Raw genomic sequence first — 15619 nt, forward strand, 5'->3', positions numbered from 1 at the left:
CATGCACTAGTTTATGATGTAGGGTGAAAAAAACAACCTTGATGTCCAGCTAGCAATAACTTAATCCATGAAAATGCCTGATCGTTTGAAAATGTGTTTCTGTGCAAAGCAACTGTCTGGTGGCTGTTTTTCAAAGTAAATTATTGTGCACTCAAGTGACAAAGGTGGCTAAAATAGTATCACCTCTGAGCATCTACAGTTACATCAAACAAGTCCAATACTTCCTCCCACTCCCCGGTTCAGTTGGTTGTCTATTGTCTCTGACAAAAGAACTTGACACTTTGAATTGGTGCCTGTGATGGATCGCTTTTGAGGTCAGAAGCCTTTACCGGTGTAGTGGTTTCATCCCTGCCCAGCTTAGTTTCCAGACTTCAACAGATACCTCCAGCTCGTGTGAAGATTATGAGGCGTATAGTCAGAGAGCAGATGTGGGAAAGATGGTTGATAGCATGAAGTTTGTGCATGATTTGAATGTATTTGTGCATCCTGTTTTTTTTGCATTCAAGATCAATTTTTGGACTGGAAAGAAAATATGATGTGTATTTCTGTCTTTAAGTTTTGTAAAATCTAGAAAAACTCTTATCATGGTAATATGAGGCAGTCGAAAGGCCATACACTCATAATTAGTTGTAGTTAAAAAAGAAAAGAAATAATGTCATCAAAATGCATTATCCCCAGGAAGAAGTTATGTCCATGTACTAAATATTTCTTTTTATCTCATTTTTTACCTGCCTGCTACTGAAAGAGTTCATTCTCCATACATTATCTATGGCCAACATGAATATTTCTTATCCTGATTAAGGCCCAAGAATCAAACAAAGGAGCCTCTATAATACTTCTATCACTAACTTAATCATGATGACATTCTTTGCATCATGAGGGATGCCTTTCCCACAGAGGAGAAACAATGGTTATCTGATAGTTTTTTCTTATTCTATGTTATTTCAGAATGTACAGGGGAATACTCATGATTGTTTATGTTTGATATTTGCAAGAAGAATTTTAACCTCTGAGAAAAAAAAAAAGTTTAAAAGCCTAAATAGTGAAGGAGACACATTTTTCATTTCTTCACATTCTGGTGACATTTCCCCCCAAACACTGAATCCGTCTTTGATGAAGGAAAATGTTCCATGTTACCTACAAACCCTCAGAGTAGACTAGTCCAGACTTTTTCCCACTTTCCTGCGCCCATCAGCCTCGCAGTAAAGAGGGTCGAGCGCCCAGTGAAAACACACAGTGTATAATTTTATAGCTTTCTCCCAACGGGACTGCTGGTGCCGGTGTCGAGACGACAATGCTCGAGCAGCAGTGGCGCACACAGATCAGTTTCAGTCTTTGTCAGTGGAGGATAGGGGCGGAGGAAGCTCACTCATTAGAATCCCATAAAAAGAAAGTATCCGAGATCATAAAACAGCCGGCTGCAGGACTGAAGCGCTCACTTCCATCCAGACAGTCAGAGTGGAAACCTCCTGTCAAGTTTCACTCTGCGCCTGAGAGCATCAGCATTTTAACAGACTCTCTTCTTCATTGTTTCCCCTTCACACTGGGCTCTCTGTGTTTTTTCAGATGACTGAGTCGATGGCAGTCATTCTTCTGAATATCTGATTTTCAGGAACAAAACCTTGGCTTCATCACTCCTCTGTCTCTGTTGTAGTTGGGCAAGCGTGGCGCATGGACACTGACAGGGCGCACACTTCTCACTGAGAAACGTCATTTTCGCAGCACGAAAGTTTTCCACCGGTTTAGATTTTTTTTTTCATTCTTGATATTTCAATATTTATTTCCCCCAAGGATGCTCCTCTTAACCTGGAATAAATGCTGTGTTGTGATGTGTCTCGTCGCCACACTGAAGACGGGGACATCCCAGGGATCAGACGCGCGACCAAAAGCGAACTCCATCAAACCAGCTCTGTCGGAGGAGGCACCTACACCCGCTTCAAACCGCTCTGCCACGGGTCACAGCGGGATCACCAAGAAATACAATATTCTCGCACAGGTAATTTTGATTTAACTAACTTAAATCACCTTTGAAGACAAAGAAATGCCTGACGCACAACATGAAACCAGGGTGTGAGTGAGAGGCTGTAACATTTTATTTAATAAGAGGTTAGAAATACATACATTCGATTTTTTTTCTTGTACCTTTAACTCAGACTCTTGCAGATTGTCTTCAAAAAAAAAAAAAGTATCTCGAGCTCTAAATTTCCAGAAAAAATATCCAGAAGCCTCGAAAAAAGTTCTCGTGAGTCGTTGTTGGAAATTGCAGGGATTGGACCCCTCATAAACCCTAATTGCCTCTCAGACCTGACGCCACCGCGGGGTTCAGCACACTTCCACATAAATCATTAATGCCAGCAGAAATGTGAGAAAAAGTTAACACTTGGGGTAATTTTCTGTCTGGGTCTTAGTGTCATTAAAGTGGTCCAGACGCTTGCTGGGATTATGAGATTCTAACTGTGGGGCCTCTGAGGGATACTCTTACCTACCACTTAATACCCACTCAAAGAGTTATCAATTCCTGCTGTTCACACAGAGTGCCACAGTTCTGTAGTTTGACTGCAAACAAGGGATCAAAATGTTAAAGATTTGGTAAGTGTTATTCTGCCAGAGAGGAAGAGTTGTGAACATTATGAGTGATTTTTACTCAGTGAGGAATCAGAGGTGAACATTTATTGTTGAGTTTGACAGTAAAGATCTCTTCAGAAAGATTTTTTTTTTTTTTCTTATAAAATGACGTGTTGGTTCATGTTTGCCTTTGGATAACAACTCAAAAATGATACTGAAGTCGATACTTAAGTCGTTAAGTAAGCTGACATTTTAGTAAAAAAACAGAAGTAAATCAAAACTGAAAAAGCCTTAAAGTGCTGTTGAAGTCACATCTATTTCTAGATTAGTTGTCTGATTTTCCTGTACTCCTCAAAGCATCTTTTTGAGCAGCAGATGGCACTGCCACATCTCAGTCCCTTCCACCACTGCAGCCAGAGTCTGTTCATCAGCTCCCTGAGACAGCTGATGACTCTGCTCCTGCCTGTTCAAACACTTTCCTTCCCCAATGGCTTCATCCTCTAGATTTAGTACTGGCTCGTCTTTGACCTGCTCAGCTCAGCTCAGCTCTCTGTTTTATCACTTGCAGCAGTGATAGTGTTGGATATCTGTGAGGCGCTGAGTGCTGAGAGCAGCTCTCTGACATCCAGCTCAGACAGGAGAAATTATGGAAAAGCCACTTTCTCTCCTCTGCAGAGTGTGTAGATCCAACCTCAGGCAACCCTGCCAGACCTCAATTTAAACGCCTGCTTACATCTCTGCCATTGCAATAATGTGGAGTGGTTTGGATGGGTGGACTTAGGGGAAACAATATGAGTGTGTGCAGACCGCCGTACCCTCAGAGACGTAAAACGTCAGGGTATATTGTGTGATGTGACCAAACAAAGATGGCTAATAGTATTGGCAAGTGGGGTACAAATGCGTGTGTGTCTGTGTTTTTGTGTGTGAGCTCTGGCTGCCAAGAGGTTTTCCAGAGTTGTAAAGTAGCAGCCACAGCTCAGCCTTGGCCAGATATGCGGCTTGACACTGGCAAACAAATTGCACTGACCTTCTGCATCTCATCAAACAGTGGCCATTTATGAGCAGAATAAATCAAAGATAATAAATCTCCCTCCATGAGGCTGGAAGGGCAAAGTGTGGCACATGTTGAGTTGAAGATTGATTACGGTGAAGTTACAGCAGCAGTTATTCAAACTTTGAGTTCTTAATCGAAACCTACAGTTCGACTGCCGTCTTGTCTGCATTCATGGGGTGAACTACTGCTGGTTAAGGCTTGGGTATAAGTGTGGAAAATGGGCATGCTTTGACTCAGATTTCTCCTCTGGCACCCGTGGGGAAACCTCAGTGTTGATATCCTACAAGTAGATTTATGAACAAGTTGTCATGCTGCTGAGTTTGTTTCTATTGGTGAGGGATAGCTTGCAGATTTTCACACCTCTGGAAGATTTCACAGTGGGTGTAGGATGTAAGAGAATATGAGCTCACCAGCTATGTGAGTGTGAAAATCTCCATAATTCACCACAATGACTTGTTTTAACTCAAATCTACAGTCCAAAAGTAGACTTTACAACCTTTCCTCATGGTGTGAGGCCAGTCTTCAGGGTCTGAACATCTGTCACAGGTAAAGAAAATTCTGTAAATTAGGAGACATTTCCTCTCAAAATTAAATTTGCTGGCTTGCGTTTGAATTTGGGAATTCATGCCAAAAGGAGTCCAGTTACTCTGTGGAGCAGGAAACAAGGCTGTAATTTGTTGCTTCATCCGTGAGATTAGAAACTCTGCCCAAAAGCTTTGCTTGTAGGAAGTATTTGACAGCTTAATGTGCTTTTATTTCCTGTTCTTGCATCTTTGGACCATAAGGGTTCAATCAACCATATACATAGGGCTAGGTTGTAGCTGCTCGTTGGTGTTAAACTGAGACAACCTGCTTTGTATCTTTACGATGTCTTGCAGTCATTTGATTGTCACCCTGACTAGTGTGAAATTGACAAAACCAAAGCGTTATCTGCCACTTTGGGTGGCTCTGTTGGCTCCTTGGAAGAGAATCAACAGAAATGGATAGCACAGGCAGGCGGTGATTCCACAGGGGAACCGACAGCCAGACTGGCATTCACGCGGCATGTGTCTGTAAAACTTAAGCAGCCGGTCAGTCAGCCCTAACTAGTTGCTTTATTTAATTCGAGACAGAGATTACGAGCGCTATAAAAGTAAAGCCATGGCCTTTCTCTCCCTTTCTCTTCCCCTTCTAACCGAAAATGGCTGTTTAGTGATCCTAATGAGCTGAGAAAGAGAGAGAAAGGCAATGAGAGGTGTGAGTGCTTGTTAGCACTCCGCTCAGTCTTTTTCCTCTGTCTCTTGTCCTGTGGCCTTTCCTGTCTGTGGGTCCCTTGGGTGCCCTGCACTGGAGCCGTTAGGGGCCTCTTGTGGAAACCTCCTTTCACTGTAATTGGACCTGTTAATGAGAGAGGAGACCCTTTGCACCTCTTGGTCCACAGGATTACGACTCCAACTCATGGAGCTTTTCCTCTTTTCTTTGAAAGTCTTTGAAAAGAGCAGTCATGTGTCTCTCTCTTTCTTTCCAAGCCATAAGATCAACTCACACTGTATACTTTACTTAAAAAGGGCCTAGTTTTCAGAGGCTCTCGGCTCTTGCGCTCAAAGGGTACGTGCTCATAAACACATGTGTTTTGAGTGATGGAAGACGCCAAGCTGCACTTGAAGACATGGCTTGTACAAGTCACTTGTGCACAGCCATCCCTATGTTATCTGATACCAGCTGTCTGTGCTTTCAGGGCATATGAAGTTTGTTTATTTAGTGACATCGTTTATTTGACTCTGTAAGGCCCCTGCCACTCATTAACACCATTCATGGTTTCAGGTTACGAGCCTGATCTCCAAAGGTCAAGTGCAATCGTGACACAAAGCTCAAAAAGTGTGCTGAAGAAGTCCTTTTCTGACGCGTTACTGTAGGCTCTTGATACATTTTTCCTGGACAAAAACAAAGGATCAGCAGTGTGTATTAAGTTTTTCTGTTGCCAAGGGGTGCTGTTTTTTTCTGTAAGCCAGGGGATGGTTCAAAGAAAGTAAAAATAACCCCAGGGAACTGATAAAAGTGGAAACATAAGGTTTAATGCCCTTTACCATCCTAGTAATTCTTTTGCTGTCTCTAAATCTTGAACCCTCAAACCAAACAGAAGAATACCTTGTGTTATTTTTATACATCCATGGAGTTATATCAGCACATTGGAATGACTCCTGAGGTAAATAAGGGACCCAAAGTCCGGGGGTGGAGGGTTCAAAGCCTTGTATATCCTTCAGTAAATCCCTTGGAGATTGTTGCTCCCGCACATTTAAGGTTCCTCTTCAAAGCCAATGCTCTTAACCAGCACGAGAGCAGCACGAGACAGAGCCGGGGGCTTCCCTTATGGCTCCCTGTCTGTCTCTTCCTTTATCGTCTCACCAGCATACAAAAAGAGGCTGCAGAGGACACACTCTTCAACCCACTTCCTGCACACTATCCAGGGCTGGGCTTTTATGTGTGAAGGCTGTCTAGGGAAAAATAAGGGAGCAACAGAAATAAAGATGTGAGATGAATGAGATGCCTACAAATAAAGCGGCATCTCTCAGATGCTGTGAAAGAGGCGTTTTAAAACATGACAAGATAAGCCGAGATTATCTGCTGAGATTTGAGGGTCAGGCTTGTATCATTGGGTTTCAAAGGGCTGTCTTACAGTTTGAACCATGATGGAAAAGGTGAGGCTTGCTGTGCTTCTTTTTCTTCTACCTGCCCCCCCTTGAGCACTTTGCGCTGTAATCAATCCCGGCCTGCTGTCCGGTGAGGCAGATCGGAATCAGAGCAGGTAGTATGAAGCACTCCTGCCATGATGGGACTCATTTGTCTTCATATTTAGATAACAGCACATTTTTCATCGGAGGGGAAAAAGTCCTGCAGCACTTTCTTTAAACTCTCCTCAGACCATATTTCCAACATATTTCCCTCCTCAGCTGTGATTATACCAATTGTCCATGGCGATGTAAATGTCTCTCTGAGTGAGCAGAAAACCCCAGATGAGGTTGAAATTTCATCTTGGGATGAGTAGTTTGCCAAAAGTCCTGATTGTCCCTCTCAGTAGAGCATAGTCCGTCAGCTGAGGACTGTAAGAAGTGATTAAAAGCTCTTGAAAATCTATTAAGTAAGATTCACTTTCTCGTTGAGTGTAAGAGGAGAAGATCATTACTGCTTTTATGTCTGCATGTCAAAAACAGAGCTGGAGCTGGGAGACGATTACTGTAACGTAGCCTGGCTTTTCTAAGGCTCATAACAAACCCTCCTTAGCCACTCTGATGCTTGCCTAATATATTATATTTGTCTTCTGGCAGTGTGAGGAGTTTTTAACTGAACTTGAAAATGTGCCACTCTCACACTGATGCCTCTCAATAACCCATGGATTAAAAAGGAGATTAGCAGCATTTTCAGTTAAATAAATAAATTAAAAAAAGTTTATAATTGTCTCTCACTCAGAAGTGTTGATGTTCAGAACTTTTTTGGTCGAGTTTTGCAGTGAGGAGGAATTTAGTAAGCAAAATGAAAATTCTTTACTTCATACCATTTTCTTAACTTAATGTTTTGTGTTCATGCCTGACACTGGAGCAGGATTGGCAAAATGACAAAAGAACAGAACAGCATTATTTAATAGCAATGAATCACAACTTACACAGATGGGACTTTATAACAGTAAATGTCAGGTAATTACAAATCAACACATCACATAATTTCTATTTATCCTGCAAACAACTGTTGAGTAAAAAAAGTATGTTTAGCAAAAGCCATTTCATTCATTTACTCCTACAAAAAAGAGAAAGAAATGCACTCCATCTTTACAGCAGTTGGTGATGGTGCTCATGAGAAACCCAGACGTCATCCTTGAAAAGACTCAGGATTTTGTCCCAGTGAGTCACCAGAATCAACCAGGGAATTATTATTAAAAAGAAATTAATTATAGTTGCTTGTGATTTTCCCCAAAAAGTAACAGAATTACTCTTTCATAAATGTAATGAGGTACTAGGTAGGGTAATTATTTGGCTAATTTTTTTTTTGGAAAACCTTTAAACATGTTAGAGATGTTTTAATCTTCATGCAGGTTTTCCTCTGGAACGTAATGCAGACTTTACATGTGTGTTCTATATTTTAACTAAACAAACGGCGCTGAACTCACCATTAGGGTTGGGTACTGAATTAGGTACTTTTATAGGTACCAACTGAATTCTGCCACAAGTACCGGGTACTGATTCTCATCAAATCAAAAGGTTCCATGTTGTGGTATGCATCCTTGTGACTGTGAGGGACTGAAAGAGTAGGCGATTATCCATGCTGGACAAAGACACAGCATTGCAAGGTTATTTATTGAAGAATTAATGTTAAATTAAAAAAAAAAACTTTATCATTTAACAAACTGATATTTTTTGCCACAGAAACACAAAAAAAGTACAGAAAACTGGTACCGTTGAGTATCTGTACTGACTGCCAGGTACCGGGCATCGGTACTGTATCATTTCAAATGTGAAAGGTACCCATCCCTACTCACCATTGGTGCATCTCGTTTTCTGGTGTGGCTGTTTCTGGTGTGATGGGGTTTCAACACCCACGGATCTACTTGAGCTCTGGCACTGATTGGCTTACTATGAAATTGCACTCTACCTTTAGCCAATCATCCTTACTGTGACCCCTCACCCCTCACCTAAGAAGGACAATCAGTAAATAAATAAATAAAAAAAAATTGCATATTTTATATGCCTAGCTGAACAAGCCAGGTCAGATGACAGCTGTTAGGTATCAGTGCATTATACTGCGCCACATTTCACTGTTGGTAATGGTGTTGAAACGTTTGAAATTGTAATTAATTAGATTACCTGTTAATGATGTTATTCAAACAATGGAATCAACATAACAATGCCTTAAAAAATGCGAATTGAGAATTGTAAAGAGGAGCAGGCTGACGTATACCAGCCCATGGCACCATCAATGGAGCTCATGTTTATCAGCTCCTTTTTACAGCAGACTTCAGTACAATCAAGGTGTGGTACAAAAACTAGTTAAGGTCTCCACAGCTAATCCCTATATATGTAATAACTAGAAGTAGAGGTGCCTTATTTGTTTTTCATTATGTTAAAGCTTATAGTTATTTATGATTCAGCAAAATTAAGGGATTGGTTTGTTTGACAGAAAGGGGTTGCTTTTCGCCAGGAGGCTTAAGAGTTTGATCTCAGCACTATCTTTTCTAGTCTCTTGATTGGTTGAAAATTAGTTGGAGTCAGAGTTTTCAATATCATGACTGCCATCTTTGGCATCTTTGGGCATCACTGCACCTCTTCAGAAGCCAGTGAGTGATCACAGAGACGGCATCTGTGTTCTATACAGGCAATGATTCACACCCAAACACTTTACAGTTCTTCTGTCATTCTTTTTAGCCAAATGCAATGGCTGAGTAACAGATAGATAAATGGCATTTCTAATTCAAGCATCTGACTATGAAAAAGGTCATATTGTTTGACTTTGCTGGTGCTGGCTGACATGTTAGGGCACCAGGTTGAAGTCATTATGCCAATCAAGGCTAATCGCTCTCCAGCACTACCATGTTAATAGCATGTGGAATGTTTTTCCTCTCACTATCTGCTACAAAGCCAAAGTATTAAGCTATTTTTTAATACTTGTAGTGATACTTAAAAGTGGTTCAGAGACTGTTACTCAGCTTGTTTAGCAGTAGTCTCCATAAAATGTAAGCTGCTCTTCTTGTGGTCATTTGGTGGTTTGCTCCTTTGAAAAATGCCTTTGAAAGTTTTGGGAGCACTTCTGAACACACCAGAAATTAAGGAATATTTAGGATCCATCAAACATGAAGCCTTTGTTATTTTCATCAACACATTAAGCATGTGCACTTTGAGACTTTGTCATGATGATTAATGAGTATTCAGTTAAATATTCCTGCTCATTTTTCTATGTGTATCATTATCTCCATGTGTTTCCTGCCTGAGAATGTCTGCATGGCATCAGTCCAACATGTCAAATCTTGTCCACGCTCTAAAAAACTAAAACATCAAGAAAAGTCTAAAGTGCTGAAATACTGATGCTGTTGGGAGTTGATTTTAACATGTGGCATACATTCAGATATGCCTCTTCTTGTGAGTGTAGCAGCCCCTGTCAGCTGACCTTTGTACCCCAGATAGAGTTTGCTGTTTATTATGGCTATAATGATTTTACTTTGTTTGAACCTCTTTCTTGTTCATGGTAATGTTTATTGTTCTGTGTTTGTCAGCGGTAAGCCACACCAAATCAGATCTGTCAGTGCAATGCCAGCTCAATGTGGTTGTGGTGCGGGTGGTGGTGTGCCAGCCAAACATGTTGTCCTAATGTCAGCCTTCACTGGACATAATTTACTCAGTCGACTTCATCTTCTGATTATTTTCCTATATATCTGGACAGGTGTTGTGTTAAGCAGTGTTGTAATACTGTCCTGACATGACACTGGATGAAAACAAGATAAAGATGGGAAGAATCTTGGAAAAACAGCGCACTGACCTTTTGTTGAGTCTGATCCGCCGGATGTGGACTTGTGATGGAGACCTGATGCTTTCTCGCAGCTGTTTGAAATCCCCCCCTTCTCTTGATGAGATCTGTGCACATTTGTGACATTACTTTGTCGGAGGAGCTCATTTGATTTTGAGAACCAATTTATGTAGAACTTCTTTGCTCTGGCTCCAAGTTTAACAGCAGCAGGGCTTGCATGTGTAAGGAATTATATCAAGACAGCGGTTCCAGTAAAACTTCCCATTACTGCACTCACTTGTTATGGAGAAAGTAAACTTGCCGTTAATTGTGCTTCTTGCTGCTGTGAACTGAGGATGTAAAGTTTGTTGAGGTGGTGGTTTTTCTTGAGTGGTCATTTTATCCACTTCTGGAAAGGACTTTAAGGTATGAGGTGTGCTTCAGGACAAAATGTCCCAACCTTAAGTGTAAGAACAAAATGCCTCAGCGAAAGCAAAACTGTCTTGTAATATCCCTTCAAGTCAGTCCAGTCAGATCCTCTACTTCAACAGAATATGTTTGTTTTTGAGTTTTGGCTTTGAAACTGAAACTTATACTGTGGCTCAGTTTTCTAATACCCGCGGAAATATAACACACTCCTCAGGCACATAAGTTCTTGCAACACAATGATCCCTGATGTTAATGCTGAGGGACAAATCATTTTATTCAAACTTATTCTTCATTTTTCTCACATTAAATCAATGATATCAGGCCATGCAACCAGTTCCAGCGTATTCCTAAAAGAGTCTCTGATTGCACACACCACCAAGACTTTGTAAGAAGAGATTGTTTTATTTTTATTTTTTATCCAAAAAAATGAACTTCAAATTTCGGAAACTCATCATTTAAATACATTTCCAGAGATCTTTAAAAACACAGTGAGTGACTTGCTGAGTTACCAAAATGATCTAATGATCTGTCTTCCTTAGGTTTTATTTTGGGTGAGCTAAAGTTTTGCTTTTTCTGCTCTGCAATGAAACAGGTACTTCATATCATGCAGTTATTCAAGGTCTCATTTTGATGAGTTTTGGTTATGTTGGTCTGCCCTCTCATTTTCTGGCTTGAAGAGATGCCCACTCTGAATACAACATGGGCTTTATTTGGCTTGTTAACTGCAGTGGTTCAAATTTTGTTGCTTCAGGTGCATGGTGTAGAGGCGGTTTGTTGGATAGAATTAAAAGGTAACAGTTATTGTGTGAGGTTTGAGGAAGAAGGTACTAAATTGTCATAGATTGAAGTATGATCCTGTGTGATAAATATAGAATTATGGTATAAAAAAATAATAAATGCTACAGTTGTTTTTATTCCATTGGAGGAGAAAGTATTCAGAAAAAATAAACCCTCAGATGCACAATGCAAGTAACACCTCTTGGGAACCGACTCTGTCCCTTTGTGCTTGACTCTTTTAAAATGTCTGACGAACATTTTACTCAGTGCAGCCTCGCAGGTTTTATCATATCAATTCAAAGTAGTGGATGTTTTCAGAAATAATAAATAAACTTCTCTCTTTAGCAGGTGTACCCATGCAGCAGTGACAAGGAATGCAGTTTAGGAAGCTACTGCCACAGTCCTCAGCAGGCTCCATCCCGCTGCCTCACCTGCCGCAGGAGGAAGAGGCGCTGCCATCGAGATGCCATGTGCTGTCCTGGAAACCGCTGCAGCAACTGTACGTGCAAACGTAACACTTCCACTTTTATTTTTACTGTGTGGATGGATTTAGAAACTTTAACTCTTACAGAGAAAAGTGATTGTCATGTTTTTTTTTAAAGTTATTTTGCAATTTGTGAAACTATTTTCAGTTTAATGTCCAAAAATCTGGAAAGACACTACCCAATTTTATATCAGCAAATACTGATCTCATCTCTGGACACCAGGTTGAGCATTTTCATCTGGTATGCAGGAATGACCTTGTGTTCTGTCAGATTTTTCCTTCATTTTCCCCTCTTCTGTTCCTGTTTGCAGATATTTGTGTCCCTATCTCCGAGAGTGTGCTCTCACCTCACATCACAGCTTTAGATGAGCATAACAAACTCTCCACCAAAGAGCACAACTGGAGGAAGGCTGGGAAAGCACATGCTAAACATACTCTTAAAGGTGAGATTTGACCCCTTAGGTTATGTATAAAACATGTTGACCGGATCACAAGAAACTGTCACATTTGCTCTTCTTTCACCATTTCTCCTGCCATCTTCTGCTCACTCTGCCCGTTGTTCACTCTTTGCAAGTCCCACTGAGTTTATGGGCAACACCAGTCCACAAACTATGTTGATAATTACCCCTCTTCTCATATGTCAGTGTCTGCGGACCCAAAATCACAGCGTGGGGAACCACAATGCCTGTGCTGTTTCTGCACCTACATAAAGCCGTACAAACACTCTCATTGACAGCACACATTACACCATACACAAGTGAAAACCACAGAATGCAGGTTTGGCACCATTATGGCTGGTGACTGTCGGAGCCCCCTGCTTAGCGTTCATGTCACCTGATTTAAAGTCAATGTAGAGGACTCTATATAAAGCAAAGAATTTAATGAGACACTTAAGTTACTGAACTGTAAATGCACTCTAGACAGCAGGCTGCAGAATGTAATGTGAAAATAGCAGCCATGCTTTTAGCTGCTTTAAATAAGTCCATTTGCTTTGATATGTGTTTGACTAACTCAATCTCCTTAAAAGTTAAGTATGCATTACAACGTCAGCATGCAGGTCACTGATGGGAGAGAAACAACAGAGGTGTTTCAGAGATGCATAAACAGCCCATCATGCTCACGTTTTTTTTTAAGAAGCGGCTTGAAATATATTAAAGCTTTCAGAGAAATAAACCTGCACGACTAAACTGTACTAATTATGTGTTCATGAGAGTTCTGCTAACTTCCTGCCAAAGACTATCAGTCTCAGACCAGCTGGGGGACTCAGTTAATACGCAGGATTGGTAAATTGTTAGTCTGATTTATGATGAACGCTCCATACATTTCTTTTGTCTCTAAGGGCTGCGTATAATGCAACGTGAATGGAAACATGGAGAATGGTTTGCATTAAGTAGAACGTATGGAAAACATAACAGCTTAATGAACTCTAATAATACATTTCCTTTGCTTTGTTTCACCGAAGAGCTATAACTCTGAAATGATCGATGGTTTATAATGTCATGAAGCTTTTAAAGAAAAATGTTCTTGATGATGTATTTTATTTCTGTGTTTTTAAAAGAAAGGCCCACTTGATGTACTGTTAGAGGATGTATTGTGGTTTGGTTCACCCTTGATCAGAGCTCTTTCTCTTCTTCACCTATTAGGGCATGAAGGAGACCCTTGCCTCCGCTCATCCGACTGCTCTGAGGGCTACTGCTGTGCTCGCCATTTCTGGTCCAAAATTTGCAAGCCAGTGCTGCGGCAGGGTGAGGTGTGCACCAAGCAGAGGAAGAAAGGCTCTCACGGCCTGGAAATCTTCCAGCGCTGCGACTGTGCCAAGGGCCTTTCCTGCAAGGTGTGGAAAGACGCCACCTCCTCGTCCAAGTCCAGGCTCCACATGTGCCAGAAGATCTGAAGCAGAGGCAGCTGCTGTCGGCGTCCAGGCCTCTGTCTCCATCTGCCAGGGAAAGTTTTTTTTTTTTTAAAGGATGGGTTGTGGCTGAATTGAAAGGAGTAAAAGACAGAGACTAACAAGAGACAGAACAGACTGCGTGGGTTCAAGCTCGCATTGCGGCAAGTGGCGAACAAACGGGATTGCTTTTAAGTGCCTGCTGTGCGTGGTCCATCCGCGCACCATCATACAAACATGTACCCCCCACACACAAGCACACACACGCACCTCAAGAGTTTGTGAAAGTCAGTGATCTTTTCCTTTCTCATGATTGTGACAAACTTTCACACTTTTCGTGACATTCAGGGAGCCTCAGAGTTAGTCCGTAGATGTTGTGATAGGTGTGAACCTTTTCAGGTGGAGATGAATGAAGTAGCACTCTTTCATCAAGCTTTGGCTGATGGTATCATGACTATTTACAAACAAGCCATATTTCTATTTACTGCACAGAGCATTCTTTACCAAATTCCACAGAAAAAATCAAATGTGTGGTTCTCTGCCTTTCATTACCAGAACTTTTTTTTGCCAAGCTGTTGTTGTCTGGTTTGTTAGATTTCAATATCTCACTCTTCTTATTGTTTGTCATAAGTCTCAAAGAATTTAGCTTTTGTCATGCCGGACATTTACAACCAGTAATTACATCCAGACCCATCACATACCAGCTATATTATACGAGGGACTAATTGCATATACAGTTTACTTAAGAGCTTGGCTTGTGTACTGCAGCAGCATCCTGAGAGTTCAAAATATTCTCTTAAACCAAAGAATGAAAGAACTTTTAGATCAGAGTGATGACTTTCATCTGGGACATTAGCTCCTCGGTTGATTTTTAGCCACAAGAAGAGAGATAAAGCACTGTGTTCCTTGTGGGAACCTCGTTTGATCTGTCAGATACAGCTGCAGCCTATTGTGATACAACTGTGTGGGTTCAGTTTGAGCTGAGGTGGTGCTCCACTCCATATTTCGTGGTTCTGATATCATGGTTTTGGTTGGAAGTATAGGTTGAAAGTGCAAGTTTTTTGTTTCTATTTACAACTCCAGCAGGAATGGAAAAGCAGGAAGATGAATGAGGGTTACTGAAGCACTCCATAAACCTCAAGTTTTCAAAGAGACGTCTACTTTGAATCATATTTTTTTCCTGTTAGAAACGACTGCATTCTCTCTTCTCATGAAACAATATGCAGTTTTACTTTGGGTGCAGCAGTTTTCCATTTACATTCAACTTCTTTAAACATAGTCAGTATAATAACACAGTTTCCTCTTTTTGCTTTAATGCCTTTAAAGCATTAAATACACACATTTTGTACCCATGCAAATCATCAATAAGCTTTTATATTGTAAATAGATTGGAAACAATGAAAATGTATTTAAGAGTCAATGTATATCATGTACATATAATAAAAATATGAATCTTAAACATTACCATTAAATGATTTAGGTGAGAAGAGTATGGAGTGGTAAAATTAAGAACATTGTAGTGAAAATGGTAAAAGCTGTGTGTAGACTGAAGGGTGTAGACATAGAGAGCTTTGGCTGCCATCTCAGACTTTGAAAGGGAAGAAAAGGAGAGACAAGCACATTACTTTCCAAAAACAGTTTGTGTAAATGGTGTGTAAATGGTGTCAAGATTTATATCCCTCTAAATATTTTTGTTTATACTTTGCATTGATTTATTTTGTTTATTTACTATGATGAATGAATAAAGAATGTATTTTGTATCAGCTGTTGTGCGGAATTGTTTAATCAGAGGTAAGACGAAAATGCTTTCACATTGTAACAATGTTTATTTATCTCAAGGTCAAAAAAACACCTACGTGGACACTTTGCATTGAAAAAACTGAAATTTCACCAATTGTTTCTGTCTTATTTAAGTGAAAATGTCTTTTTAGACTTAATGTGAGCCAAATTCACT

General features: G+C 40.6%; 1 protein-coding gene across 1 annotated transcript in view; it reads left to right on the top strand.

Annotated features, from left to right (window-relative positions):
- dkk2 (dickkopf WNT signaling pathway inhibitor 2) overlaps positions 1 to 15277 on the top strand; it is a 43932-nt gene extending 28655 nt beyond the window's left edge. The window contains exons 2-5 of the mRNA XM_074697663.1: positions 1792 to 1996; positions 11639 to 11792; positions 12089 to 12220; positions 13421 to 15277. Of these exons, the coding sequence (XP_074553764.1) occupies positions 1792 to 1996; positions 11639 to 11792; positions 12089 to 12220; positions 13421 to 13671 (742 nt within the window). The 3' untranslated portion in view covers positions 13672 to 15277. The remainder of the gene's footprint in view (positions 1 to 1791; positions 1997 to 11638; positions 11793 to 12088; positions 12221 to 13420) is intronic.
- Positions 15278 to 15619: the final 342 nt, after the last annotated feature.

The sequence above is a fragment of the Halichoeres trimaculatus genome, unplaced genomic scaffold, assembly GCF_033239565.1.
Source record: "Halichoeres trimaculatus isolate MK-OKI-2021-1 unplaced genomic scaffold, fHalTri1.1 fHalTri1_scaffold_2, whole genome shotgun sequence".
NCBI lineage: Eukaryota > Metazoa > Chordata > Actinopteri > Labriformes > Labridae > Halichoeres > Halichoeres trimaculatus.